Consider the following 27,784-nt stretch of genomic DNA (forward strand, 5'->3'; position numbering starts at 1 on the left):
AGAGAAGAAAGTACAACGAAAAACCTGGGTGTGGACAGGACCCAACTGTCTTTCATAAGACCCAGTCTTTTATAAGGCGAGTCTCAGCATCAGCAACACCACCAAATAGTTCCTCCCAGATCTTTTGAGGCTTTTTTTTGTTTGTTTTTTAAAACCCACCCTTTATCTAAAAGCTACTGATAAATAATGTGTGAGTACACGTCCAGCCCAGAGACTACAAGGTACAGGCAGGCCTATCCTAGCCTTAGTTTACAGCAGAATACACTCCCCTCTGTGGAAATAACACATCTGCTGTACTAGAGATTGCATTAAATCCTTCCCCGCAAAAGGCCGTTCTTAAGTGTGTTATTGAATTCTGATTTTATGATTAGGCTTTCAATGCATTTAATTTATGGGAAAGAAATCTCCTCTTCAAAAACTTGCTTTAATTAATTTTGGCTACGGTAAAATGCTGGGAAGTGTTTATCAATTGTAGCAGCTCTGAGCGGCGGCGCTGTGACTGTTGGTGAGTGATAAGAATAGCACGAACACAAGGGAGAAGAAAGGGCAGCAGGAGGGGGACTCTCCCTCTGGCTCACTGCCGAGGTCTCAGCTCTGTCACCCTGGATCCAGGGTCACAGCGGGGGACAGTCCTAGCAACAGTGTGCAAGTTCACGCGCTGCCAGAAAATATTTTTCTGCAGAAAAGTCGGAATATGCTAGGAACGGTCATTTGATAGTGAGCCGACATTGGACCAGGAGCAATGCAGCAGGAGCCAGATACGTTCTAATTTCTGGTCTCAGACAACCACACCTGCTGCTGGTCAAGTCGACTGGAGCAGAATGGTCTTATCTGCTCCAAGAAGGGAGCACCAGGTTTCTGGAAGCAACTTGCTACAACAAAGGACACTTGAGCTGACCCCTGGTTTCCCTGTTCTGATTCCGATTTGGGTTAAGGGTAGCAGAGGTGTGAGCCATGGCTGTCTGAGGCTAACTTTCCAATTTATAAGGAAAGAAATCGGTTGACAGGGGTTCTGGAGCACGTGGGTAGCTTAAAACCAGTTGCTGTGTGGGTCACTTACCATCTCAGACTTTCACAGAGGCTGGTGGCATCACGAGTTGACTGACCCTGGTGAAGGAAAAACAAAAGTGACATGTGAAAGCTGCAATTAGCAAAGAAACAGGCTCCTAAAAACATAGCAGCCTATTAAATCCAGGTTCCTGTCGCTTAACAATTTCTAAAGAGCTAGGACAGTAATAACTGTCCTGCACAGGAGCGTAAAGCTGAAACCCTTTCACACAGCGGTGCCTGATAGCGATTCTGACAATGATAGCTGGAACATGCCAAGTAACGTTGCTGACACTAATTGACAAGGATTTGGGAAGGTCCCAAATGCATCCAGGCACAGCAATTGTTTCCCGAAGCCAGTAACGAGGTTGTTTATACAGTGGCTGTTGAATGGTGTCCTTCAGTCTGACAGCATAAATGTAAACAGTCACCACTGATAAAAATTAAATTAAGTAAAAAGGAGCTGTCTTTCAGTTCTCAGCTCCTGAAGACCTGCTGCTGTTGCAGACAGCTGCTCCCGAGGGATGGATGGAGACTGCGGTGGCACCAGGCAGGAGCTGGTCTCGGCAAGGTGCTGCCCTGCACCTCCGGCCGCCGAGGGGAACAGCACCAGTTTGCTCGGCGGGGTACCCGGGCAAAAGGCAGCAACAGGTTTTACAAAGTTCGTGCCTTAGACCTGCTCCTCCTCAGGGCACTACATGCCCTGCGCGTTCAGCCCTCCTCGTGGGCCGCAGCAGGTCACCTCACCTCTCCCTGACGCCGCTGTGCCTTCCGGGGCTGTGGTGGCTTGGGGACAGGGACACACTCCTGAGACGGCGCTAAGCACAGCCAGGCCCCTGTCTGGGCCACAAGAAGGACAAGTAAGACCTTGGGGACTTATTTTCTATCTTGGATGCTCATTGACCTCACTGGGAGCTCCTAGGTCCCTGCAATACGCTGGAAACCCCACCCCCACCCCTCACCCAGGGACCTGGCCTGACACTGCCATGCTGAGCTGCTTTCACCCAAATGCACTTGGCCAACAAGAGGATAAATCTGAGTCACAAAGGAGGAGTCTTTCGGCTGTACTAACTTCAAATAACAAATAAACAGTAGCCTTTTATACCTCAAAAGATGGCACGGGTTGCCATCACATGCAAAAGCACAGCTACTTTCCGATTCAGCGAAAAACTTGGGCAAGTTTACAGGGGAGAGGACAGAAACCATCACGGCCTGAGGTCCCACCAGGTAAGAACTTCTCAGTGAAACATCATTTTCCTTCGGAAAATGTCGCTTCATTAAAAGTCACCTGTGGCTTTTCCCCAGACCTCATACCCCACGCGGGACACACTTTTTTGCTGAAAAGGTACGATGCTGGATTCAATGTGTTCCAGGATAAAAATTCACCAGTGGCTAGGGGACACCTTGCGAGAAATCTCTGCATCAGAAAGCGGCCCAGTTCAACCTACAGCTCTTAACCTCACACCAGCCTCGCAGGAGATTTGCCTCCGAGATGCACAGAAGCCTCTGGACCTTTTCAGGCTATAAACAGATATTTTTGATGCAGGAGCTGCTAGAAAGTTTCTTTGTAGAACTGTCATTCTCGGTAACCCCACTGCTTTGGCCATGACATTGTGTCAGACGTGGCGGTGTGCTTTAACAGTCAGAATCCAGCGGGGAGAGAAAACACACCGCCCTGTACCACCACAGGCAGCCTCGGTAGGAAGCAAACTGATAGGTTAGGAAACCATCACAGGATACCAGAACTCCAGATGTTCCAATGTGCCGTAACGTTTGAAAGTCAAGTCCCTTAACATGTAACTCATGCCACATTTTTACATACACATTTACACGAAAAAAAGTTCGTTTTGCCGTTAGTTTCTCTTTAGCACAGGGAGGCCACCTACACTGCTGACGGATGAACTGGGAATACACACACAACTGTCCCTCCTGTGTCACTTAGAGTTCAGCCCCCTCCACAGTAACAGGTACCTCCCACATCAGTATGTATGTTGTCTCCCCCCAGTCATGAGACTTACTCGGTCTTTGCATTTTAACACGTTTCTCCCCACTTGGCTTTATCTCTGTTTTGCAGATGGGAACGGAGACCCGGAGGGGCTAATCCTGAAATGCATTTACAAGATTTCACAGGACATTAGACCCACGTGCCTTGAGAAGCTGCTGGGGCGAGAAGTGGCTTTCAGGGCTCACAGAGGAAGCCAGCAGGCAGAGGAGGGGGCTGAAACAGCCCCCCCCGGGTTTGGGACGGTGCAAACTCCCTGCAGCTTCTCCCTGAAGCTGTTGGAGACGGCGGGCGCTGACGTAGGCACAGCCTGGTTGCAGGGGGCTCAGCTTACAGGTGGCAGCAGGTCAGCTGTGAATTTTTTATCATGTTTTTTTTTCCAAGCAAAACCACTAATAATAAATTTTAGATTCTCTTAGGTGGTTAAAATATAGTACATGGACTTAAGCTCACAAGGCTCAAGAGCATCTAAATCCCTGTTTCGGTCCCACTCGCCTCTCTAGTAATGATAATCCCACACTGAATAGATTGTCGCTTCCGATTTGTGGTATCTGCTGGGTAAACACTGGATCCTAAATTGTTCTATTTTCTTTGCAGTGTTTTTTCAAGATTGTGAATGTTTTCTTTCCTTGAAGAGAGCGGGGTGGGAACCAGTCTCTTGTTTCCTGAGGGGGAGGAAACTTACCCAAATTGCCTTTCAAGAACAGAAGCCGTACAACTTTTTTTTGTTGTTTTTTACGGGCTCCTCCAGCAGTTAAAAATGTGGCTGACTCCTTCTAACCCCACCATTTCCTCTCCTGTCAAACCTAAATATTTCTCCTAGATCCTATCAAACCGATTCCATGTAGTGTGACAGGATCTATAATTCTAAAGTATTTATAAGACTGTCTGTTTAATATTAAACTACATGCTCTAGAGCTGTTAAATATTTATACTATGTAAAATGGATCTAATCTCACAGCACCTCCGCCAGTTAGAGTACTGCATAAGAAAAAGACGACGAAATTAAGACAACAGGTGAGTGGCCAGGATTTTTTACAGGTCAGCTATACTCTACTCATCTCAGGAACTGTGCAGAGATGTTCTCCAAATACTGTGTCCCCTTCAGTCCAGCTGGCCACCAAGCCAACAGATCGTGGAGGTTACAACCTGTAGGACAGCCAGCGCTGCTGTGCAGTTCCTGGCACAGTCTGAGCCCTGTGTGGCCACTGAAAAAAAAAGTTTTTTGCTGCCCACATCCAATCCAGGAATGCTCTGCTCCACCCTGTGCCAGCAAGAATAAAACCCAGATCTCCGTCCTCACCTGCAGCTCCATCTGCTCCAGCAATTTCAGGTGAAGCTGTGAGAAGCAGTGGCGGGATATACGTCCCACCGACTTGCCATAACATATAGGCTACTAAACGTTTGAGCTCCATGAATGTGTCAGCTCTGTTCATGAGCTCAAACTCCAGCAAGTAACAGGACAGCAAGAAGGAGCACACACTTCGGTACGTGCAGCACCATCATGTGCAAGACTCCAAGAGAAAGGCTGTGCTTACATAAAGCTTTTGTGAATGCTGCCAACACCATTTGATGTTAAGTTTCATACAGAACTTGAACAACACACATATTTCAGTATCCTACAGCTTTCCGAAAGCCCTGCGTTCTTGCTATCTAAGCAAGTCAGGCTCTGGCTTTTGTAACCAAGAAGCATATTAGGAAATAACATCCTAATTTTTATAGCCTGCTGTACTTAACATCACTTAACTTTCACAACCAACAATAAAATGCTTCAGTGGGGTCCTTCTAGCCTGCAAATAACTCATTTTTTGACTAGCAGGAGCTCGTTCAGCAGATGAGTATTGGGGCTACAGGGGCAGCTAGATCACCGGCCTCAGCAGCAGCTCTTGCCTGTGATCAAGGATCCTTCTTCCTTTTATTTCACTGGGGAGAATTCTGTGTTTCTGAAGCACCGTGCAACATGCTACAACATGCTGCTTGAAGCAGCGCTTTAGGAAGGGGTACCAGCCTTCTGAACCTCCTCAGATGTTGCTGGGGGGGGGAGGGGGTAAAACCTCTCCAAAAGGCTTTGAGAACACACCAAAATGAGAAAACTTGGGTGATGCAATGTTTACATGGACAGACATCCCTGAAAGGTAATGAGACTTTATGGCCCTACATCTACGAAAAACAAATTTCTTTTTCAAATACAGCTAGTTAAAGGGGTGGGTTTTCTTGGCATGGAAGGATTAGAGCCAATGACACACTCCACCTGCGTTACCAGTGATGACTTGCAGCCCAGCCAGGTGTGGCGTTCTGCAAATCCTGTTGCTGAAATGCATCAGCAGCATTCAGACCTAACGTTGCTGTCTGAAACCGTGCAAGAACAGAGGCTATGGATCATCATCTGCAGCTCCACACCTGTATGACTTTAAATGTAAGAGTGAATTTTATGGACTGATAAATAAACACAGGAAGCCACTTGCACTCAAGGTCAGCTCATGCTGCTGCTGTCGCTGTTCCTGCAGATAACCAACAAAATAGGGCGTGGGAGAGCTGGGGCAGCCTTCCACACTGGGTTTCTTGATCTCCAAATGCACCCGACCACCGGTCCATCAGGTAAGTTAAAATCCTCGGGTAGAAGTAACGCTGTCACGGTGGCCTCCCTGACGCAAGAGGACACGTGTAGTTGCAGCTGGAGGGAGGAAGGACATCAGCAAGGCAGAGGAGGACAGAGGGGACTACGGCACAGGCTCTCTCTGCACAGTAGCCACCTCCTCGTTCACCAGCCATAGTTCAGAGAGGATGAAACGTCAGGAAGGTGTATGTTCCACATACTGGCCTCACTTCATCCACCACCGCGTTACTGCAGGGATCAATCGCTTTAAAGAAATCCTTGCTGAAGCCGAGTGCCAAAACAATTCACAATTTAGTAGACAAAGGAGGGAAATGGACACAAGTGTACAGACCATCCCGCTCATATTTTCCATCTCTGGCTCCATACTGTCAACACCCTCATCAACAGAGTCAGCTTCGAGGGGATGGAGTGCTTACTGCAGCTGTCCTGCCAGCAATACAAAGCGGTAACACAGGACAGGGAACACCTTAGAGACACATCCAAGCACCCCTCATACCTTGGCACACCTCATTCGTGCTCTGCACAGACCCTCCCGCTTTGTCTCACTGGTATTTCACCACCTGGGGACTTACAGCTGCATTTCACTGGGATTTTGTCACCCTGAGGACTTTGAATCGGTCAAACTCCATGAAAAGCACCAGGTTTTATCGAGTAACACACAGGGTCACACGTGCGGCACTGAGCTCACACGAAGATTTCTGCCCCTGAAACAAATCAAAGTCGTCCATGGCTATTCTGCTTCCTCCTATTATTGTGCTCACCGCAGAAGCTGCCTTACCTATTTGCAGCGTCCTCTCTCAGCCTGGCTCCCTACACGCACGGGAGTGTAACGTACTGGTCCCAGCAATGCCTCATTGTTTTGCCAGATGCTTTATGAGGAGCACAACCAGCAGGCTGGAGGCTCCAGTTCCAGTGTGCAGCTTTTCTGCCTTTCATGATACAGAGTTTTTAATCAAACGGTGCAGAATGTACATTAGCCATTACTGTCCCCCGGTAATTAAGCACAGCTGCCGTTTGCACCTGCAGTTGGAAGGGGCTGGCTTTGCTTCCCCGCTCCACAACAGACTTCTCCCGGGATGCTGAACAAACTGCTAGGTGCGCTGGTGCCTCCGTCTCCTCCCTAAAAACTGGCTGCAGAACATCAAACCTTCGTGCAAAACCTGTTGCCTTCTGAGCAGGGTGTAAAACCAGCCAAATCGAGGATTGCTGCCAGAAAGCACGTCCTGTTTGAACTGAACCGAAGCTATTTTGATAGTGAACTCAGTAACTTTGGGACAAAGACGCCCATGAATAACTGCCTTACTGCAGAAATTTGGTGCTTTGATTTAAAAGGCTCCTACTATGCTGCAGCTGAAAAACTGACTGGAAGTGAAGATGCATGAAACATAAGCAATAATAATACATCAACCTAGAAAGCTCCCAGTGAGTGGTACCGGGACAGGACTGGCACAGCTAAAAATAGTCTACGCACTGAGCTCCCTGATGCATCGTGACAGGTTCATCCAGCCTCCCAAGAACAGGGTCTGTTTGATGAAATAAAACAGTTTCTGTTTGAGGTCAGTTTACAACAGGAATAGGAACACTAATAACAAAGAATCAGGCAGAGAAGTAGCTCGCATTGGAGTAAGAAACCATTACTTCAATTAGCTCTGCTGCCTGCTTGTGCTCACTCATTTCTACCCAGGGAGGAAGCCCGGGGCTTGTGTAAATCTGAAGCACTTCAAGGCTCAGGCAGGACGGGGTTGTGTGCATCCCCCGGCCCCTGGCACAGAGCTGCCCTTCCCTCTGGAGGCAGCAGCGGTGGAGCAGTGGGTCCTGAGCTGCAGCTCTGGTGGAGACAGCCCGATGGGAGCTGCATGCTGGTGACAACAGGTGCTCCACCAGCTGCGCTGAAGAAATGAATTGGCTTAGATCCCCTTTTCTTCCTGCACGTCAGTGGGTTTAGCAAATGGAATATGATAATCGTGTACAGCAAATACACTTTTTTTTTTTCTCTATTTGGTACAGCCCCGTAAAGCTGTGCAGGCTATGTTAGTATTTTCCATCTGTTCATTTAATCTAGGTGCTGAGCATATTTGCCTCCAGAGGAAGAAACATAGGTCAGCTTCTATTTTTCCTCTTTCGCAGATCTTGACAGAGGAGAAAACTGGCATAAAGAAAAAATCAATAACCTTTCCTTCTATTTTTCTGGGCAGCTGCAACAGAGCAGATGTGAAGGCGAGCGGGTAACAGCCCTCATTAGGGTATCGAGGACCTGGATGGAAACAAACTCCAGAGATCGGTCTGCCTTACCACTCTGCATCGGTACACTGATGTAGACTCCTGAAGTTCATGAAGACATGGGTCTCTGAAGCCCTCAAACCCTGGTGCCTGAGTCCATCCCTGGATGTATAATTCTGCCAGATATGGATGGGCTCACAATTCATGTGGCAGGATTTTTAGTGCCATGGAAGAGGTGGGTAACATCATACTCTTGTGTCCACTGAAATAATGGAGCAAAGGGGAAGTGGAGGGTCTTCAATTATTTTTTTTTGCCATGATTGAATGGGAAAGAGGATAAAGCATGACATAAAAAGCAAATATGATCTAATTAAACCTTTAAACAAAAAATCCTGTAGAACTTCCTGATGCCACTTGATTAGAAACATACTTCTTACCCTCCAAAATAACTGCCTCAGGATACAGCTCTTTCCACCAACTTCTAAGCTACCAGGTATGGAAACATCCTTCTGTTTTGCTGCACTGTAACAGTCTGGACAAGCCCCATCTGGCACGTGGCAGCGGTCTGGCAGCAACTTTAGCAATGACCAAGCCAAAGCCCTTACGACACTCCTTGTTGAGGCACTGAAAGTAATACTCCAACCATTTTGTCCCCGTTTCACTAAAAGATGCCATTCAAGCAAAGGACTCAATCAGAAGTAAATAACTATAACACACCTACAAGTCCCAGCTTGCTGAAAATCTGCCTTGCAGATTTCTCCACTCAAAGAGGTCACCTACTACTGATAATAGTCAGTACCTTCCTAAGATGCTCTGCGGCTGTGACAGGCTTCAGGAAACACACTAGCAGGGCTGATTTTTTTTCATGATTTTTTCTATTTCCTTGTGTCAAAAAGGGTTTCTGGCTTGGAAGGCTGCCTTCTGCTCAGTGCTCCAGTCACCTGCGTGGGATCTGATCAGATTTCGTATCTGCGCCAGGGCAGCTTTAGCAAAGAAACTGTCTTGGCAAGAGTTTAAAATATCCTCCTGCATGGTAAAAGTCCCTCCATGCCAAGAACTGTCCTTTGCGATGACAGCGCAAATTGACATACTGAATCCATTGTAAGCATATGATTTCAGTGCCCCTTGTACCTTGTGGGCAAGTGCTTTCAATCCCGTTTTACAGCTGATGAGCATTTTGGGGACAGCATCTGACTTCTGGAAGGTCACAGAAGAGTCAGTAGCCAAGACAGCACTTAAGACTCCAAGTAGTTCTTGATCTGGTGCTCTTCTTGGACAAGTCAGCAGTGCCTTCCTGTAACTTCAGGCACATGGAGAAGTTCCGTTCTTGCTGTAGAACAGAACCTAAGCAGCTAGGAACGGTCTAGGAATATTGTTTTCCCTTCTCCGTGGCACAGGAGATTAACCTCAAAAGGTCAGTGTACGTGGGGAATTGATGGGTTTGGAGAACCACGAAGTTCTGTCTGCAGCCTCTTCCAGAGATCGCAGTTAGCGCGAGCTATGCCAACACCAGCTGGCTGAATCCTTTTGACTGTACTTAAGCAAAGCTCCTGCTGCCAACAATTAACTTGAACGGCATATTTCAAATGCCGTGAGCATTTTGTGTAAGGACCACAACTGAGCTCAAAATATCTGCGAACGACCAAACTGACTTCTGACATCTTCCTACCAAACCTGCAGGAAATCCTCAGGTTGACTACAACAACAGAGCAGTGTTATTTCTATATGGGACCGAATTTTCCATCTACACGAAAGCAGCAGCTCCCAACTGAAGAAGCAAACCAGCATTTAAAATTCAGCCAGTCCCAAGCCGTTACATTCTTTTATTTGCTAGCTCTATTCATGAAGTTACAAACAGCTAGTAAACAGGGGAGACCCCCCCCAGCTCTACAAGCAGGCTTTCCCCACCAATACTAAAACTACTTATATTTTCTCCACTTCTTCCCTTTATATTCTCAACTCTTTGATTCCATATAAACCATCTAATAGTTTAATCTTATTCCATCTGCAGTCTATGCATCTTTATCATGCCACTCTTGGATAATTTAAAACGCACTCCTTGCCTCTCTTCTTCCATCACCATAGATCTGCATCCTAATCTGGGTTTTGTGCTGTAAATTCACATGCCTCCAAAGGCCAAGGACATCTTATCTGGGCTAAAAAAGCATTGTGAGCTTTTATCACTATAGGAACTGTTTAATTATTGTTCTTTTGTAAAGTAAAAAACAAACAAAGCAATCACATTACTCCCCCTAAATAGCTGAGTATCAGCAGTGAGCGAACTCTTTCTCAAATATCCCTTTAGGGGAGTTGTTAAAATCCACTTGCTGGCCCTGAAATCCAAACTCTGCTTCAGTGCAGCACAGAGACACTTCTATAAAGTAGGTGTCCAGCCTCTTTTACAATATCTCTTAACATATTTCATAGAACAAATATTCTTTTTAGTAATGCAAACAACCGGAACGGAACATGCTCTGTATCCATCTAGCATGCCACTTTATACCTGTGACACTATTAATGGAGGGGACTCTATATCCTTTGCTGGCAACAACATGAGGTCATCCGATGGGTCCTTTCTGTCTCTAACTGCTGCCACAGAAAAATCAGAGAAAAAGAAGGTTGACAACTCTGTGAGTCCTTCCCCTGCCCCACATAATAGAATCTGCAAAGCAAAAATAAGGTCAGACACTTTCAAATTGCTGCAATAGGAGAACTGGGAGATCATTTTTTATCTAGTTCTAGCAAAGGCTAAAAATAAGCCTGATGTGAGGCAGAAGACAGAGTCTGAAAATGGATTATTCTCATTTTTCCTGTAATGTAATTTGCAGATGTGCCGTGTTTAAGAGCAGAAAAGGTGCATGGACTAGGGATTGTTCTTTTTGTGGCTTGCACTCTCTAGTCTGTAATGGGTATTTTCTTTCTAGCGTTTGTACCCACCACTTTTAAGATGAGATGTTAATCAGCACTGCTACTCAGCGAGAATTTCCACACCTGATCAAAGGTGTGAAGAGTAAAATTTTTTTCTTATTAACTGCTTTAATCTAATTTTAGGAGAGAAGAAAAATCTACTAGAGCTGTTTAAATAACCTGATTCTTGTCATGTAAACAAATGGGTGAACCCTTTAGGCTTGCAGGACTCTCTGAAGTGCTGAGTGCTGGCTAGTTAAATAGTTAAATTCTTCTGTTCTGATCAGCTGCATCAGTGCAGCTATTTATTCCTGTTCACGTCTGCACCAGGGATACACACTGCAGTTGCATCCTGCTGCCTGATCTGCATTGCTGTATCTTTAGCAAAAATACCCAGCATATATCTTGCAGGACGCAGAGCGGGACTGAACAATTACAAAACTTGGGATACCCATCCAGGGCATCTCTCTGCACCTCTGGAAAGATATGGGAAAAAGAGAATCTCATGCTGCCAGGTATAAAACTAGGTATTAAAGAAAAAAAATGAAATTAAATTTAAAAATCCTTTGAAGGGTAGGCTATCCTCTAGGGTGGAGTTTTTCAGGAAAAATCTCGGCGAGTTTGGGTTTTCCCTCAGCAACGCCTGGGAGTGGCCACTGTTGGAGACAGCACTGGGGGGTCACCCTGCGCCTGCTGCAGAGCATCGGTGGTCCTGCAGGTCTGTGCCCGTGCAGAGCGCAAGCATCAGTGCTCAGCAAAGCTCCAGATGCTTCACACTCAGGCTGGCTGCCCAGAAAAGAATCATGTTACACGCTAATTACATTACAGTGATTTATATGGCCTGGCACCCAACTGTTGTCACAGCTTGGGGAAAGGACTTTTTTTTCTTTCTTCCCTTTTCATAATAAGAAGAGCACATTCTTTCTAATTACTGGTGAAGCCATTGCTTCTAATAAGTACCAATGCAGACGTTTCTTCTGCAGCTCCCTAGGGTAAGGCTTTGTTTTTTTCAAGTTATCTGCATTATGAGCGAGGAAAAGGACACAGACAGGCCACAGATGCAATTCTCAGCAGTGCTGAGCTTTTACTTCCAACGAGTGCGGTACCTGAAGCGCTCCTGACCTCTGAAAGCCGCGCCAGCTGGCTGATAGCTGCCAAGGCTGCACGGGGCTCAGTGATGGAGCTGGGGAATAAAAGTAAGGTTATCAGATTCCTGCTCCCTTTCTGTAGGGCTCTGCCATGGCAAGACTGTACGTGTACGTATCGTCTTCCAGAGGCTCTCAAAGTACGGCTTGGGTCTCACAAATTTTCATTAAGCAGCTAAGAGAAACACAGTACAGAGTGCAGTCATGTCTGGAAATAAAATACGACTGCTTTAACCCTCCGCTGCAGTATGGAATGGGAAAGGAACAACAACAGAGTCAAGTGAAATCACAGCAGGATTGGTAGTTGAGTGGTTTAAAAAAGAAGTGAAGTGTTTATTATTACTAGTGCATAAGAGCTCTTGCAGAAACCATTCTTAACCATTTTCTCTTCTTACCACTTTGGAAGGGTAGGATTAAATTTGTGTTATAAAAATCGCACCCCAAAAAAAGTGATTGGATTATATTACAGTGATGTACTGTATCATGTTCTCTGCTACTCCTAAATTTACTAAAAGCCTCTTTAAACTGTCAGACTTCAGAAGCAGGATGAAAATAGTTATAAAAGAATTGTGATTTGAAAAGAAAAAGAATTGCTGTATAAAGAAATTTTTCTCACGAGTTTCTTTGTAAGGGGGGCAGTCTTATTGACTGGAATTCCTGTGCTAAAAAGGTAATTACAAAATATGCCAGGAATTGTGCCAACGATAAAAGTAGCATAAGAAAAGTCATGAGGCACTGAAAGCCTGGAAATTCTGTTTTTGAAAGGAAGTGTGGCGGAAACTGGAGGAAGCTTTACAGGAAAGAGAGGTTGCTATCCTGATACTCTGTCCTGCCTGGAAGAAGAAGTTCTCTCTAAGCCAAAGCCCAGAGACCATTACACAAAGGAATAAACAAATGAAAAAATCCTAGCAATAAACCTCTGAACTACTTCTCACAGAAGCATGGAAATCAAAGCAGGGAAAGGTAAAGTTCCACAGGCAGAGCTGCAGAGAGCAGCGTTACACTTCTTCGCTGCCATATTAGTTCATTAGAGAGGTCTGTGACATCTGCCCTGCATGCCCTGACCCTCCTGGTGATGAATGGCTTTAATCTCTGGCGTGTGACACCAGCGTTTGTGATTCCTGCAGGTTAATTGATTTCTTTTGGCAAAGCACATTTCCAAGTCCTGTCGTCTGAGCAGCACGCCTGACTGCAGAGGGAAATCAAGGCATCTTGAAAAAGCAATTCTCCTGTACTCAGCAAGTAATAGGTAGGATGGCCGGGAGGGCTGGCCAGGGAGAAAGCTGTCCTTGCCAGAGGTGTGCAATGCCAAGCGCAGATGGACGGCCACATAGGTGGGAGCTGGACGTTGGATTTGGCATCCAGCATGGAGTTTTAAGCTTCTGATAGCAAAACGCTCTGTTGTCTCTTCTCTCAAGGCAGGCACGTAGTTAAGAACACGTCTCCAACTTCTTCCGAGGAGAGCACTGAACCCGTAGTCTTGGTAGGGCTAGTGGCAGACGGGATGCAGTCGACGCACACGGCATAAAGACACTGTCTTACTGCTCAGTAACATGTCAAACTCGAATCAAGCTGCGCTCTCCAGGAATCTGACTGTAGGATGCCAGGGTATTTTTAACATGGGAGTGGGCATATCCCAGAAATACGGCACTAGGAGTCATTTGAGAGAAATTATTTTGTCAACCATTATTTACGACAACTGTTCTCCTTCTGTATCTGAGCCGGTTTGTAACACAAAAGATTCGTGGCTGAATAATATAAAATTCATGAACAAATGTGAATCAGACAGACCAGGTAAGGGAAGGATGCTAAGACCAACAAAACCAGGACTGAAGCCTGAAGATGTTTCTTCGAAAAGCAGACCAGTGCCTTGCCTGCCTGGGAAGCTGGTATGCTTTGGACATGAGCCGAGTACAACCAAATCTGCTCAGACTAGATGACAACAGACAGAAATAAACACTTTTATGCAGGAAAAAGCAGAGCTGTGGGATATGGTCTCCCACAGTAACACTAATGAAAAGCTGATGTTCTGGGGCACTAAACCAAACCTGTAGAACACACCAGCGCTGGCACCCAAGCAGAGTCAACCAGTTAGTGACCTGCAGTGCCTCCTGAGCAAGGCCTCCTCCTTCAGCACTGCACGGGAGCTGTGATACCAGTGGCATGCCACAGTGCCTTGCCCAGCACAGTGGCCCAGCTGGGGTTAGACATGCTGATAAAGATGGGAATGACCTGGAATTCATCAGTGCCTGAATAGTGAAATCCTCCTTCACCACCTGAGATGCTGTCATGGCACGCTGGCAACACACATGGTGCAATATCACGTATCTCCACCATAATTATAAGTGGAGTGAGCACTCTCCCCTCGGAATACAGTGAAGACAAACACCGAAGTTCTCCTGGAAAAAGGGGAGGGTCCTGGGGAAAGGCTAATGCTATGGCTACACAAGGAGCATTTTATCTGCTGCAATGTATCACTGCCCTGGCACCAAACGGAACTTTCAGCTCCTCGCAACAAAAAAAGCCACCCTGAGCACCTAGAAACTTCCATTCACCTGGCCATGTCCCCACGGGATCACTATTTAGACTTGCATGTGCAGCTTATGTGCACAGTTAGAGAAATGGGACTGGAAGGCAGCCAGAGAGCAGCTCCCATCTTCCTCCTCAGGACCAAGCCAGGGAGGCCTTCAGAAACACAGGACAGCTTCCATGTCTCCAAATAATCTGCTGTAGCATTTAACTTTTTTTTTTTTTTTTTTTTTTTTTGCCCCCCTCCTCTTAGGAAGTCCTTCCTAACATCTAATCTCCGATTTCACTTTTTGCAATTCAAAGGCCTTACATGCAGATAACAAACCAGGGCACACACCAGTCATGTCCCATCTCCAAAGCCACGCTGAAGTTCAACTGTGCAGGACTTAACCTCCTCACAAGACACACAATGAGGTCCTGTTTTTAACACAATGCTTAAAGATCTCATCATAGGAGGAATGCATATATCCAAAGGCACCAGGAGGCAGGAAACCTTTCCTTTCTCTGGTATTTGCGTGTGTTAGTAAAAGGAAAGTGGAACTGCACTCACACGGCACTTACAGCTACAGCACCATCTGTGCCACCGCTTCCAAACCTCTTGCATCCATCTGATACGATGGCGTGAGCCAGAAAGTACCACCCAAACTGTTCATGCACTTATGCCAGCCTCCAAACACCTTATTTTCATTCGAGTTGTGCCACGTCTAGCGACAGGGCCCTCCTCCTGGAGGTACTGCAAGGCACACACGTCGCTCTGTCTGCAGAATCGCCACAGCCTGTTGTCTGCGTTGTACCTCTGCGTGTCTCCCATTCTCCCACTGGGAGAAAGGCAAAGGCAATTTAGAGCCAACACCAGCCTAGTCACCTACCCACATATTCAGCATGAGATTATACATAGATACTCTTATTTTTCGACAATTATGAGAAAGAGACTAACCCCAGAAGTTTGTATGTCATGTGGAAGCGTCTTCCGAATTACTGTAGTTGCCAACCGTGAGGTGGTCCGAATTGGTTTCTTTACTGAAAAACAGTAGCTTTTTTTTTACAAGCTGCAATAAGGGACTGGGAAAGACTATCTTTATTACAGCAACCCTTGAGCACGTATGTCCCCACGCACGGCTTTCTTCCTTCTTGCCTGCTGTTCTTGTGTACTGGGGGCAGTGAGCAGGGCACAGGGGGCTGAGATGGGACTGTGGGCTCAACGCTGACCACCAAGCTCTGTAAAGCATCCCTTGCTCTTCACCTAGCAGTCCGCCGGTCCCACTCACCACAGATGGCCTGGGCTGTGACATGCTCACGCAAGGGTAAAAGGGGCCTGTGACCTCAACTCCCGTGCTCCCCTCCAGGCCGTACGGCCAACAACAGAGCTCCACCAGAGCAGAAGCGTGTAAAGGATGCTCAGCCAGCATGACCCAAGCCCCTGTGCTTCGTGCAGCCTCATGCGCTCTGCTGAGCCCAAGTTCTTAACGCACAACGCAACATCCTTTACCTGGAAGGACCAAGGCCAGGGAAAGAGGACAAGCATAACGTTCAAGAGAGAAAACAGGCTGCAGTACCTCCCCATTTGCAATTGCCAGGTTACTCACTGTTGTTCAGCTTTGGCTCGGTCACTTAGGAAGAAGAGGGCTGTGGCCAGGAAAAACATCCCTCCTAGGACAACGACAAATGGGCAGAGCATGAGTGCGTACCCCAAGCTGAGGAACTCCCAGACTGGGGACTCCTTTGTGCTTTGTCGTATCAGGTCCGAGATCTAGGAGAGATGGGCAAAAAAATTAGTCACTTAGATGAAAAAGAGACACGGTAACAGTGAAGGGAACACGATTCCCTAAACAACCACCCACTGAACATGTGCACGAGGTTTAAAATGGAACAGCATGTTCAGTAAAAGCCGAATATCCCTTGCACGCCTCAGCCTTCCGCATGCCACTCTGGAACCTGGGCAACTTATGCTGTGAGCAGCTTGGCAGGGCTGCCTCCTCTCCCTGTTGCTCTTCTGGCCTGATCAATTATTCTTCCCACAGCCCTTTCCATCTTCTCCCTGGCTGCTTCAGTGACAGCATCCGTGGGTGTCTAACCTCGCTGTACTGACCAAGCCTCCTGGAGCGCAGGCAGAGCTGCGCTGGCGCTGCTCAGTGGGTGAGGGAGCCATCAATCTTCTTCAATTTCTGTCAAGTCCCTCTTACCCCCACCCCTTACCTACTTTTCAGCAAAACAAGGTAATAAAATCCATTTCTCTGTGTTGGGTGGGAAGAGGGAAACGTTTTTCATGGAACAAAAAACCAGATCCCATCTGATTTTCAGAAACAGAACTCAGACGTGGGTTTTTTTACCCCCGTGTCTGAGGAATGGGCCTCATTCCTCTTCTAACCTCCTAAGCTTGCTGCACTTTGAGTGTGACTGTGAGCAAGACGTGACAGTGCCCCGCAGGCTCAGGCAAGGTCTGTTGCAAAGAGGCTGCGCTCACACCAAAGAACCACACGCCACCGGGTTTCTGAGCCCAGGCAACCTGCACCTTCTGACAGCCAAAAAAAGCAAAATTATGGGGAAGGGAACACAAGTTTGCACTTACACCAAGGAGCAGCAACATCCCCTGGCAGTATTCAGTTCATTATTAAAAGCTTTTGCTAAAACTCAGTAATATTTAATCACTGTCTGTAGCTAAAACAATCACATTTTTATCTTTGCTGTCTGGCACACAACTTGGCTCTCCATAAATCCAACAGAGCGGTAGCAGCAGTAGGGGTGAGTCTCAAAACATTGGGTATTTAATTGTCCAGCTCTGGTTTTATCTGTGACTTTTTTGTTGAGGCAGAAATACTAGTTTATACCAAAAGACTGCAGGGAATTTGCAACATAAAATCCTACTGCTGTGCACGCACGCAAATCGGTTCCAGAAATAGTCGGAGCTTGTGCAGCAACTTCTAAACTGCTACATTACTGCTAATGGAAAAGGTGGCGTCAGACACAAACTACAAGCAAAACCTGACATTCAAGGCTTCAGTCTTGACAACCGAGTAAGGAAATGTCACATTCACAGCCCTGCAGCGACCTGGAAGGTAAACGTGGGTGAAGAGATGCCTCAGCAGAGGCCAAGCGCAACAAGAGGTCACAGAAGGATGACACTCATGGGGAGCCACATGAACAGGTCGCAGGGTGCTTTCACGGGAAGGCTCTGGAGCATCGGTGAGCTCAGAGCCTTAACATCCATCCTACAGCTCAGCCTGGCCCCTGCTACAGCTACGGGAAGGAGAAGTGGCCAGCCCGATGCCGGAGGTGAAACCACCGCACCCGAAATTGCAGCAGGCTGTCTTTCAGCATGGAGCATTCTCATGGAGAGAGGAGAGAATAAATGCTGGAAGAGTGTATCTACAAGAAGAACTGAAGGTTTTTAGCCAGGCTTCTCTGGTTTATTCCCTGCCCTAGAAAGGAGGAGGAGAAAATTTCAGTTTGGGATATAGCTAAGGAGGTGTTCCTGTCCTCTCCAAGAGAACTGTGTTCACGGTGCGTAATGCACACAAGGAAAAACGAGTGTTACAAGCAAGTCTTATGGGAGAAATGATAGTTAAAAAAAAGTCCTTAGACTGAAGGCAAATAGCAGTGGCTATTAGTCTGTGAGACTTAATTTAAAAATAGCAACAAGACTTGAATGTGAGAAGAACGCACCTACAGGAAATTAGCAGAACACGCACTGCACCCAGAAGACAGGGACATCAGCTAGTAATTTATTCCCTCTTGCATCCAGACACCTTAATTCCCAGTATTTCCCTTACTCTTAATTACAAACCAAAATTTGGCATTGAATCAGCTCCTGTGTGCAATAGCCAGAATTGAGGCTATTCTAAAATAGAAATTTAGAAATTCTAAACCACTTTTCACTTTTGGGAATGAACGCAATTATCTTCCAAAAGGACCAGACAATAAATCCCTCAAAAAATTGACATGATAAATCAGAGCAGAGAATGAAAAGCCAGGCATGTGCTTCCAACTGCTTTCTCTTATGGATGACATGACATTCTAGGCTGAAACTAGCTTTGAAAACGTAAAGCCTCCAACAAACAAAACTCCCAAATACAGCTTGCCCCCCACCTTCCCTTCTAAGGCATCACGTTGACCCTTTATACCAACAAATCACGTTAATATTGAATCTGCTACCTATTCCATTTTTAACCAAACTTAACCTGTAAGTGCGTATTTTTGAAAAAGCAGTGCTGCCTCCCATCCAAGATACAACTTTTCCTACCAAGCCAGCTGGGCTTTCTCATCTGGGTTTTATACAATCCTCTCGCCCATGCCTGCATCTCCCAACTCCAGAACATTATCAGGGCCCACGTATGTTTTGCTGTTAACAGTCACTAGTCCCTGTTGTTTTGTTCCACTCGGTTACAAGTCACCTGCTAAGACTGGAACTTTGGCATCTCCTCTCAAAAGGACACAGGACATAATTACAGACTTAGACTCCAAGAACGACATACGGTTTGCCAAATGGTCTGCTCTGGATTGCCAATTTCGGGGGTTTCCAGACTCCTTGCAATGGCGGCACCCCGAGTTGTCTAACTGTGATCTGGCAGGATCCAAGCTAGCGATATATTTGGTGTCTTCTCTCTGTCATGAGTAACAGAAAGTGGGGACTGCATGCACAGTCAGTGCCAGTTCTTCAGCGTGGAGTCGTGCGTGGGATTCCTTTCTTTGTCCTGCCAATTGGTAGGTGGCAAGAATCGTCAAAGCCTTTGCCCAAAACGTGGGGGTGGAAAATCGGTAAGGAAGCCCTGCTGCTGCTTTGCAGTCTAATCAAAGGTCTTTGGTAACACCCTAACTACGAAAGTTCACGTCTTCTTTTCCCTCACCGTGGAACATAGATCTCAGACCAAGAAGAATGACTTTGCTAAATATACTGGTGGCATTTTTACAGCCAAATACAAATGGCATGTATTCAGCTGGTGGCAGCCAACTGGATGGAGTCCACCTAGAGCAAATGCCCATTTTCTGGAGAACTAACTGTATAGCTGCAGCAGGCATGATCCAAAACCCCCAAATCTCCGACAGTGTCTCAATCTGAGTGCAGAAGACAATGAAGGAAAAGAGGGAAGCTCCATTACCTTTCTTGGGAAGCATGTGCTGTGGTTTTTGGAACACTGGACAGGCTATTGAGGAAATAAAAGCTCAGGTGGGCTGAAGCCCTAGCAAGACAGCTTGCTTTTGTGTTCCTGTCCCTCCTGAACAGCTTAGGCAGCTAAACTGATTTACTAATTAGCCAATGTAACGGTAACAACATCTTTGAAATCATCATTCCATCTACCCGGTCTCATTGCCAAGTCAACATCTCAATTCCTCTGCAATTGCTTAATTTTTCTAAATTTCTGACGTTGCCTCTTGGGCACAAATCTTGCTACATAAAAGGCTATTTCCACTGCAGTATCTGGCACAAATACCTGACTTTCACGATTACCAATTTGATGCAAGCCAGGTTCTCCCTGGCTCCTCTCTTCGGTACAGTTCCTTAACACAGTACTCCCTGTAACCCCACAGCATCACCACAACGGTTTGGGGTTCACCCGCTCTGAATTCAGAGATTCATGTGAAAGGTTTCTTTGCTTGTTTTTAAAAATCTAATACAAATGCAAATGAGGACTAGAAACCTAAAATAAGGGATTTTATAAAGTAAAAGTAAACAAGTTACTGGGCCTGAGCACAAGCATTTATACTGTGCTAAATGGCATGAGAAACACATTATGAGAAGAAGAAGTGAACCTGGTTATTTTACAATATTTGTTCAGAAAACTGCAGAAAGGTAAAAGCAATTACAGTCTAAAAGTTATTTCAATTTTAACCTCTGCATGTTTGGATGCTGGAGGAGAAAAGAAGCGAAACATCCTTTTAATCTCAACTGTGTCCTTTTGGGATCGTGAACTAATGTAATACTCAGCTGGTGGCAACATCAATACCCTGCATCAGTGCGTGGTACCCGAGTTTGCCCCAGCAATACTCACAGCAAGGATTCCTGCCCTGCTTCCCTGTGGCAGGCTCACCTGTTCATGCCCTTGTACCCTCTCCCAGGATTACCCAGCTGCATTAAATAAGCGCTGCTTGCTTGGAAAGGCAGCGCTAAATTTAAAGAATCAAGGGTTCTGCTTGAAATGGTAGGAAATGGACTTTGTACATCTCTTGGTGCTAAAGCAACATTTGCCTCCAGACAACATTTGCCCTGGAGAGGGTTGAAAGTCTATCTTCTTCATGTTGTAAACTCCATTTCTCTCCAGGTCTGGTCTGCCACAGATTTTCTAAGTTAACGCTGGGCTTTCTCCTGTCCATGGGGAACGTGGAATCGAGGAACACAGCTCACATGACAGGGCAGAGGTCCTTAAACATGTAGGAATGGGGGTGCCCACTTACATGTAGAAATCAGGTCTGTGGCACAGGACCACTGTTTGGGAGCACACCCTTTAGCAGCATCCCTGTCTCCCACCTCCCCTTGCAGCACAGGCCCCTTCCCTGGCAGAATATTCCAGGAGGAGGTCATTCCCCCATGCTGCAGAAGCTGGACAAAGGTGCTCAGCACCAGGAAAACTCTGTGTCTGTACTGGGAGTGTGCAGGGTCCTCAGCAGCTCAGAGAAAGAAGCCACTGATTTAATGAGGTTTTTAGTGCCCACGAGTGACAGAGCAGATGGGACAGAGCTTGAAATACTTGAGTGAAACAACAATCAGCCCTGGATTTCTGGCCTTTCCTTAATGAGATACTTTTACATACTTTAAACGTCCATTTATCAAAAATACTGAGAACCTGCAGTTCTAATCAAAGTCACAGGAAATAACAGGTGCACAGCAGCTCTGGCAAAAAACCAGAACAGGCTGGGAACCCTTGGCAAAGAGCATTTTATGTATGGGAAGTAATTTGGTTTTTTAGGGCAGATTTAAATCTTGCCTGTTGCTGAGTCATCAGAAATTGGAAGCTTGTTAGCTCATTGCAATGAGGAGATAAATCCTATGTGGATTGGTCTCCAGGTGCTTAATTCTCCCCTTTTTTTGCAGCTGACAGCCACGTCAAAGATTGGCCTTTCCATGCACTATGGAAAAGGCTTTTACTTACTCAGCTCAGCCAGGACCAGAGAAATCCTCAACTTGAAGTTACTGCTTGAAGAAACCATTAATAAGGATGAGGGGCCGGGGGCTCCCTTCCTCACAGTATTTCCCTGACACACGTACATCAGATGTTGGACTCCAAGGGTGAGTCCCGTTTTACTCACCACAACCTGGGTCATCTGCAAGCATGATGGGGGGGGAAACTCTACAGCAGGAGTGATACTGTCAGGGCTACAGCACATCAGTCAAGCTGATATCTTTACCAGCTGGCACTTGGTAAAGAAAGAACAATTAAAAAATTAACTGTGTATCACATTTCATCTCCATCAGGTGATGGAAGACGCTGCCTATACACTCTTACATATACTATAAATGTTAGAACATGTAACATGCTGCAAAAGGCAACAAGACAGAGACCTCTGTTCCATCCTTAATCCCACAACAGCAGTGGAATATCTCCTGATAGTCCGTGAAACAGAGAGTGATGCTAGGAGAACAATTTGCATGTTTTTGTTACAGGATGTGCTTGCCATTTTGAACTCCAGTTCATCTCGCACCCTGCTTTGGCAGAAGGGACACTGTCATCACCAGCGAGCACGTAACAGGCCACATCTGAGGAACGGCTGCACAGGTCAGACAGGGACAAAACACCCAGACTGCAGCACCGCGTCGCAACGATCCGCTTTATTCCACTGCCCTGCTTCTAAGTCAGACGGCAGCGGATTTGTGGCCCGTTCTGGTCTAGCAAACTAAACTGGAAAAAGTGTTATTCCAGAGTAAGCACAAGCACAGATTTACTCTGAAGTAGCCATAGCATTTAAAACCACAAAATACAAATTTTCAACTGTAACACATGAATTCCGCTTCCTCAGACAGGCAAGTCTTTACATATAGAACTACCTCCTATACAGATGTATTTACTTGGATGAGTAAACACCTTGGAAACCAAATCAACAAAAAGGCTGTCTCCAACCGGGACAAGGCTGTGAAAGCTACACCTCCAGTTACAACTTTAATTAAAGAAGTATCTTAATTGCTGCATTTACTACGGTTTCTCTTGAGCTGCCCCTCATCAAATGCTGATCTGCCTTCCCTGATACTCTGCACCAGAGATAATTAACACTGTTCTGCTAACTGCTTGCTAAAGGAAGGTCATTAGCGTTCTTGCTGTTTAAGTAGCTGATGAGATCTAGTTTATCAACCTGGTCACATAAGGAAGGTGGGGAAGGGAGAGAAGTGAAGGGTGACAAGCGAAAGGCTTATTCTTAAAATCCTTCCAGGTCCTACTAGGAATGGCACAACCCCCCTTCAAAACAGAACAGCTCAGATTTGCTTACAATTAATGACAAGGTCGCTCCCACCGAGACCTCATTTTCGAGCAGAGACTGTCAAAGGGAAGACCCTGTTCCGACGCTGGTGATGGCGGGGGTGAGCCAGCATGCCTGGGCACCGCAACCGGCACGGTGTTCAGCTGCCGAGGGGCAGCTGTCAGAGCCCCAGCAGCTCGGGGAAGGCTGCCCTTTGTGTTACTGGAGATGGAGAGATGGGGAGAGCTTCGGCACGGCCCTCGGCACATGGATGCACGATCCGGGATGCCCTCTCTCACACCACCCAGCTGCCAGACCACGGCCAGACCAGTCCTGATGCTGCTCGGCCGGCGTGGCTGCAGGTTGTGTCCTTTGGGTAAAGCTGAAGCAGCAGCCAAGGACGTCAGGACAGGTGGGACCCCTACCAGCGGAGTACAGGGAGGAGTTTTTAGCCTCTCAAAAGGTGCTGGTGGAGGAGAGCTGATCTCTGGCCCTTCAAAACACGAGCCTCACATGTTGCTGTTGCCAGGTGGCAAGCAGATACAGACAGGTTTCAATCCCTAGACCTGACGGATGAGGAAGTATTTAATAAAGCAGGAAAGTAACAGGAATTAGACGCAAGGACAGCGTGTGCCCACAACAGCAATTCCCCTGGCACAGAGAGAGAGAGCAAAGGCTGCGGTCAGTGCCCATTTCTCATCACAACCAGCACTAGAAGCAAGGCAAGGAGGGAAGAGGAAAGCGCTGCTGTGCTCAGATAGGAAGCAAGTGACAGACTTGGAGGAAGGAAAGAAAAAGTACCAAGGCAAGCCTCAAAAGAAAAAAAAACCACTTGTGTGTATTCCTTTCTCCTGAAGCAAGAGTATGTCCGTGAATGGAGGGAGACGGCTGTTTGTGTGAAGGAATAACGTAAACCCTGAGTAGGGAAGGCAGGTTCACGCATGCATGTGCACAGATAAACACAGAATCACCGGCACTTCTTACAATTACTTAATTTTACAGGGCAACAAAGATGTAACCAGAATTAATGATACAAAGAGCTGGAGCTATGATGCAGCCTGAGAAGAGTTAACTGTATTTTCCATTCTGCTGCCACCTCCACTAAGCTCTTCCAAGTCTGAAATGCTGCCTAGGTATGAGGGCACAGGAGAGGCAGTTAGAAGACCTTTATCTGATACTCAACAGGAGTGGTGGGATTTGGGGTATTGCTCTTAACTTTTCTGTGCTTCAGCAACCGTGTCTGCGTAGTGGGACCTTTCAAAAATGGAAAAGCACTACTAAAAAAAGAGGTGTAACGCACTGCACAGGTGAAATTTCTCACTGACTACCTCAAGAATAAAGCACAGAGTTACACTCCAAGTTGTTAAACAGGAATTATTTAAACTCTGCAGGTTATCACAAAGGTCCTGATAAAGTTATTGTTACCTAGGAATAAAATCTGCCTCAGCTTCTGAAATATTGCAGCGATGCCTGTTTTTATTTGTGAATGAATAGACAGCACTGACTTACAGTAATTGATCTCAGTCCTTGGCAGGTAGTAAAACATGATGCAAATTACAGCTGCCACCCTAAACCTGCATTTGCATAACTTCTTTGTAAGTCAGTCTTAAGCTTTTTTCCCCCAATAAAAGTTACCGATAAAAGAGATGTGAAAAATAACAATACACACCTGCCTCCTTCAACCTAGCTTTTAAACACTAACATATTTGGTGCTTTGGGTGACTGGAAGCACTTGCATTGTGAGATTTGAAAGTGGGGGAGATTACAGAAAAATCTGTCTGACCTTCGCTTATGGCACACCACAGAGCAAGGGAGCAACTGCACTCGTGAGGCTACAGCTCTCCAGTACCTTCTATGTGCCACGTGAGGATTGTAAGACCAGTATTACATTTATTGGTATCCAGCAAAGGCTGACAGTTGCCTGTCACAGCTCGGTCCTACAAGGACATGGGTATCTGATTCTTTATTAGGAGCATTGCTAGAGGGAATCTCACTATGAACTCATCAGAACTATGTAAGATTCCAGCCATATTTGATCAAAACACTGCTCATTTAGTGAGGGAGCTGCAGGAGGATTTTGTAAGCAGCCAGAAGAAATGGCTGATCTTCAGGATCTCAGATGAACCCTGAGCGATCCGGAGGCAGAGTTTCACCGATTCTGAGCACGCCTGTTACTGCAGTTCATTTGATTTATCCAGCCTTCTGCTTCCCTCTTTCAAGACCTACACCCTGCTCTTGGTCCGCTTTGTAGTAACTCGGGAGTAACAGCAGCGTGATTTGCCATCCTCAGGCTGGGGATTCCCAGAAGCGCTATGGGAATTGGGTTCCCAGATTTCCCTGAACAGACTGCCTTGAAAATCCTCACCATAATCCAAGCCACTTTTGTAACCTGCCCAAGCGAGGTTGCAATCCTGCGTGAAGGTCTCCATTCTGCACCGCAGCTGGATGATTCCAATGACAATCACCTGCAGTTTTTAACGATGGAGATGATTGCTTCTCTTAGCTCTGGTGGAGAAGTTGGCTGTTTGGCCTTTCACTTTAAATAGGATTTCTTTTTCTGTGTTATGTGAAAGCTGCAGTTGACCTTTCAGTCACTGTAGCGTAAGCCAGGCCAGAGGCTACAGAAATGGATGCTGGTGGCTTCTGTGACATGAGTGCTCCACTCCTGCTCTCCTGCCACAGAACCTTGTACTTGAGCAGTCTCCTCCCAAATGAGAACTGCCCAACAAGTACAGCATTAGAAAAGAGTAATTCAAAATTATAATTAATATTTCCCAGTCTAAAGAAAGCCTAAGGCAGCTGTTAAACTGGGGTTAAGCATATTTCAGGCAGGCATCCTTAAGTAACTCACAACTTGCTTCATCTCTGAATACCAGAAGGGCACAGCACATTATTTCCTACAACCAAAGTCCTTTTTTTTTTTTTTTTTTTTTTAATCTGTGACACTAAAGAGCCCTAGGCAACTTTCAAGATTAATTGCCATCACTTAAGGTCCTTGCCATTCCTCCGGGACATCCCTCTTACATAAGAAAAAGAATGAACATGCAGCAGAGTCACCTGAGACGGCTTCGCCTGCATCTCAGACGCTGCCTCTCATTGCAGCCGCCTGCCTTCACGGCACGCTGGCCTGCTTATTCCATTCTCCTCTTGACATTCCCCATGCTGCCCGCCCTGCACAAGGCAGTCTCTTCCAGTGATTCCTTTGTTCTTGCCACTTTCAAATAATTTCTAAAATAAAATAATTTCTCTCTGGGTGCCCAGAACATTGAAATAAATAAACAGTAAGCTGAAGTGTACGTATTTATTCTCTTGTGACATTTCTTGTTTCTTTGATCCGTTCAGCCTTATCTGTATCTGTCTCTTTATGTATGCTTCAGAGGGCTACAGAGCAACTACATAATTTTGGGGAGCTGTCATTCAAGAGGAATTATTGATATGCATTTAAATACATATACACAAAATTAAATATATATACGTAAATACCTATAGATACACACACCAGTGTCTATGGGATGAACAGATGAGAAATGACAGTTTAAAAACCAAAAAATTCCACTCCACAGCACCCAGAAGCAGCTGTGTCACACAGCAGCAGCGAGCTAGAAGAGCACATCAAAGTTCTGTCTCTCAGGTGACGGGACTAGTGAAGATCCCAGTTACATCACTGGAAAACCACAGCGCCTTCAACACATGAGCAGCACCGCCGAGGGCTTCACGTGGAAGCTACTACCTTATATAAATGATCGTCTGCGTTCTCCAAAACGCAACGCATCAAACTCCACAGAAGGATCCAAGAGGAAGAAATTACCCCGGTATATCTAGATTTCTTTTCCTCATTAAATTTCTCAGGGCTTACATTTTCAACCATGAATGTTCTCTGATCACCAGCTTTTGGAGCAGGGTCTTTTGTTTCGCTCTGCACTAGGATAGTGGTGGCATAACAAGGGAGATCTCTGGTCAGACCAAGGCCAACAAACAACTGCAGCAGTAATAGAAAGGACTACTACTAATACAAATCCAAAGCATACACATCAAAAAGGAATACTAATAAAAATCCCAAAACATACACACCCATCCTGCCACGGATTTTACACCGTTGTTTCTGATCATACAAAACAGGTTCAACAGATCAGCAGGTCAGAACACCTGCATGTTGCTGCCCATAGACAGGTATTTGGTTTATGAGACCAGATTAAGAGTTAAACACACATACACGTGACTCTGTTCCAATTTAATTTCTAATGGACCTACATCCACATCACAGAAGCAACCGCTCTCCCTTTACATAGCTGTCTTAAGTTTTACGAATGCCCTAGGCTAAAAAGATTTACAAGCTCGCTCCTCATGCCCAAGCAGTCCTTCCAGGTTTGAATTGTGGCCCACCGATAACATACGCACGTAAAACGCTGCACTGCGCTGCACTGCCTCCCATTCTGCTGATAAATACAGGCTTTCCTTCCCTAGCATGGTGTAACTCGGCATTTTAGATAAGCAGTTAGTAAACAAAAACAAACATGGGCACAGCAACCCTGCCAAAACCTGCTGTGTGCACTTACAAATCCGATCAGATAAGGACTGCCAGCATCTCCCAGGAGGTGTGAAGTGAAACTCTGCAAGGCCACTGCGGTTGCACGGCGTGTTGGAATGACCACGTACTGCAAAGAGGAAGGGGAAAAAGAAAAAAAAAATATAAGGAAACTGAAGAACCTGTCCAACTGTCTTGTACTGCCCACTTTATACCCAGGTCAGGACAAAGTAAACTTGCTCCCCCCAATACTGGTGGCAGACAGCCACTGTCCAGTCCATGGGTGGCTCAAACTGGGATGCTCAGCCACCCCTCCTGGCTTTCTAGTACTCCTGAGGGCAGGTGTTGAGGGAAGGAAGCTCTTGCTGGTCCGCACTCCTCTCAGCAGCACTGAATGCATGAGTTTG

General features: G+C 46.2%; 1 protein-coding gene across 3 annotated transcripts in view; it reads right to left on the bottom strand.

Annotated features, from left to right (window-relative positions):
• Window positions 1-27,784, bottom strand: part of SPNS2 (SPNS lysolipid transporter 2, sphingosine-1-phosphate) — a 143,172-nt gene that overhangs the window by 5,468 nt on the left and 109,920 nt on the right. Inside the window, exons 10-13 of one of the 3 annotated variants that reach the window (XR_013923671.1) lie at window positions 27,409-27,507; window positions 16,054-16,217; window positions 15,405-15,487; window positions 1,061-1,107 (exon numbers count right to left, since the gene is read on the bottom strand). Coding sequence is in view for 2 of the 3 variants with exons in the window: in XM_080364991.1 (XP_080221117.1) it covers window positions 15,421-15,487; window positions 16,054-16,217; window positions 27,409-27,507 (330 nt within the window). In the remaining variant the exon portion in view is untranslated. Of the gene's footprint in view, window positions 1-1,060; window positions 1,108-13,383; window positions 15,488-16,053; window positions 16,218-27,408; window positions 27,508-27,784 lie in introns of those variants that run through there. The other 2 variants (XM_080364992.1, XM_080364991.1) reach the window with 2 other exon arrangements.

The sequence above is a fragment of the Falco punctatus genome (assembly GCF_963210335.1).
Source record: "Falco punctatus genome assembly, chromosome: 1".
Classification (NCBI taxonomy): Eukaryota; Metazoa; Chordata; class Aves; order Falconiformes; family Falconidae; genus Falco; species Falco punctatus.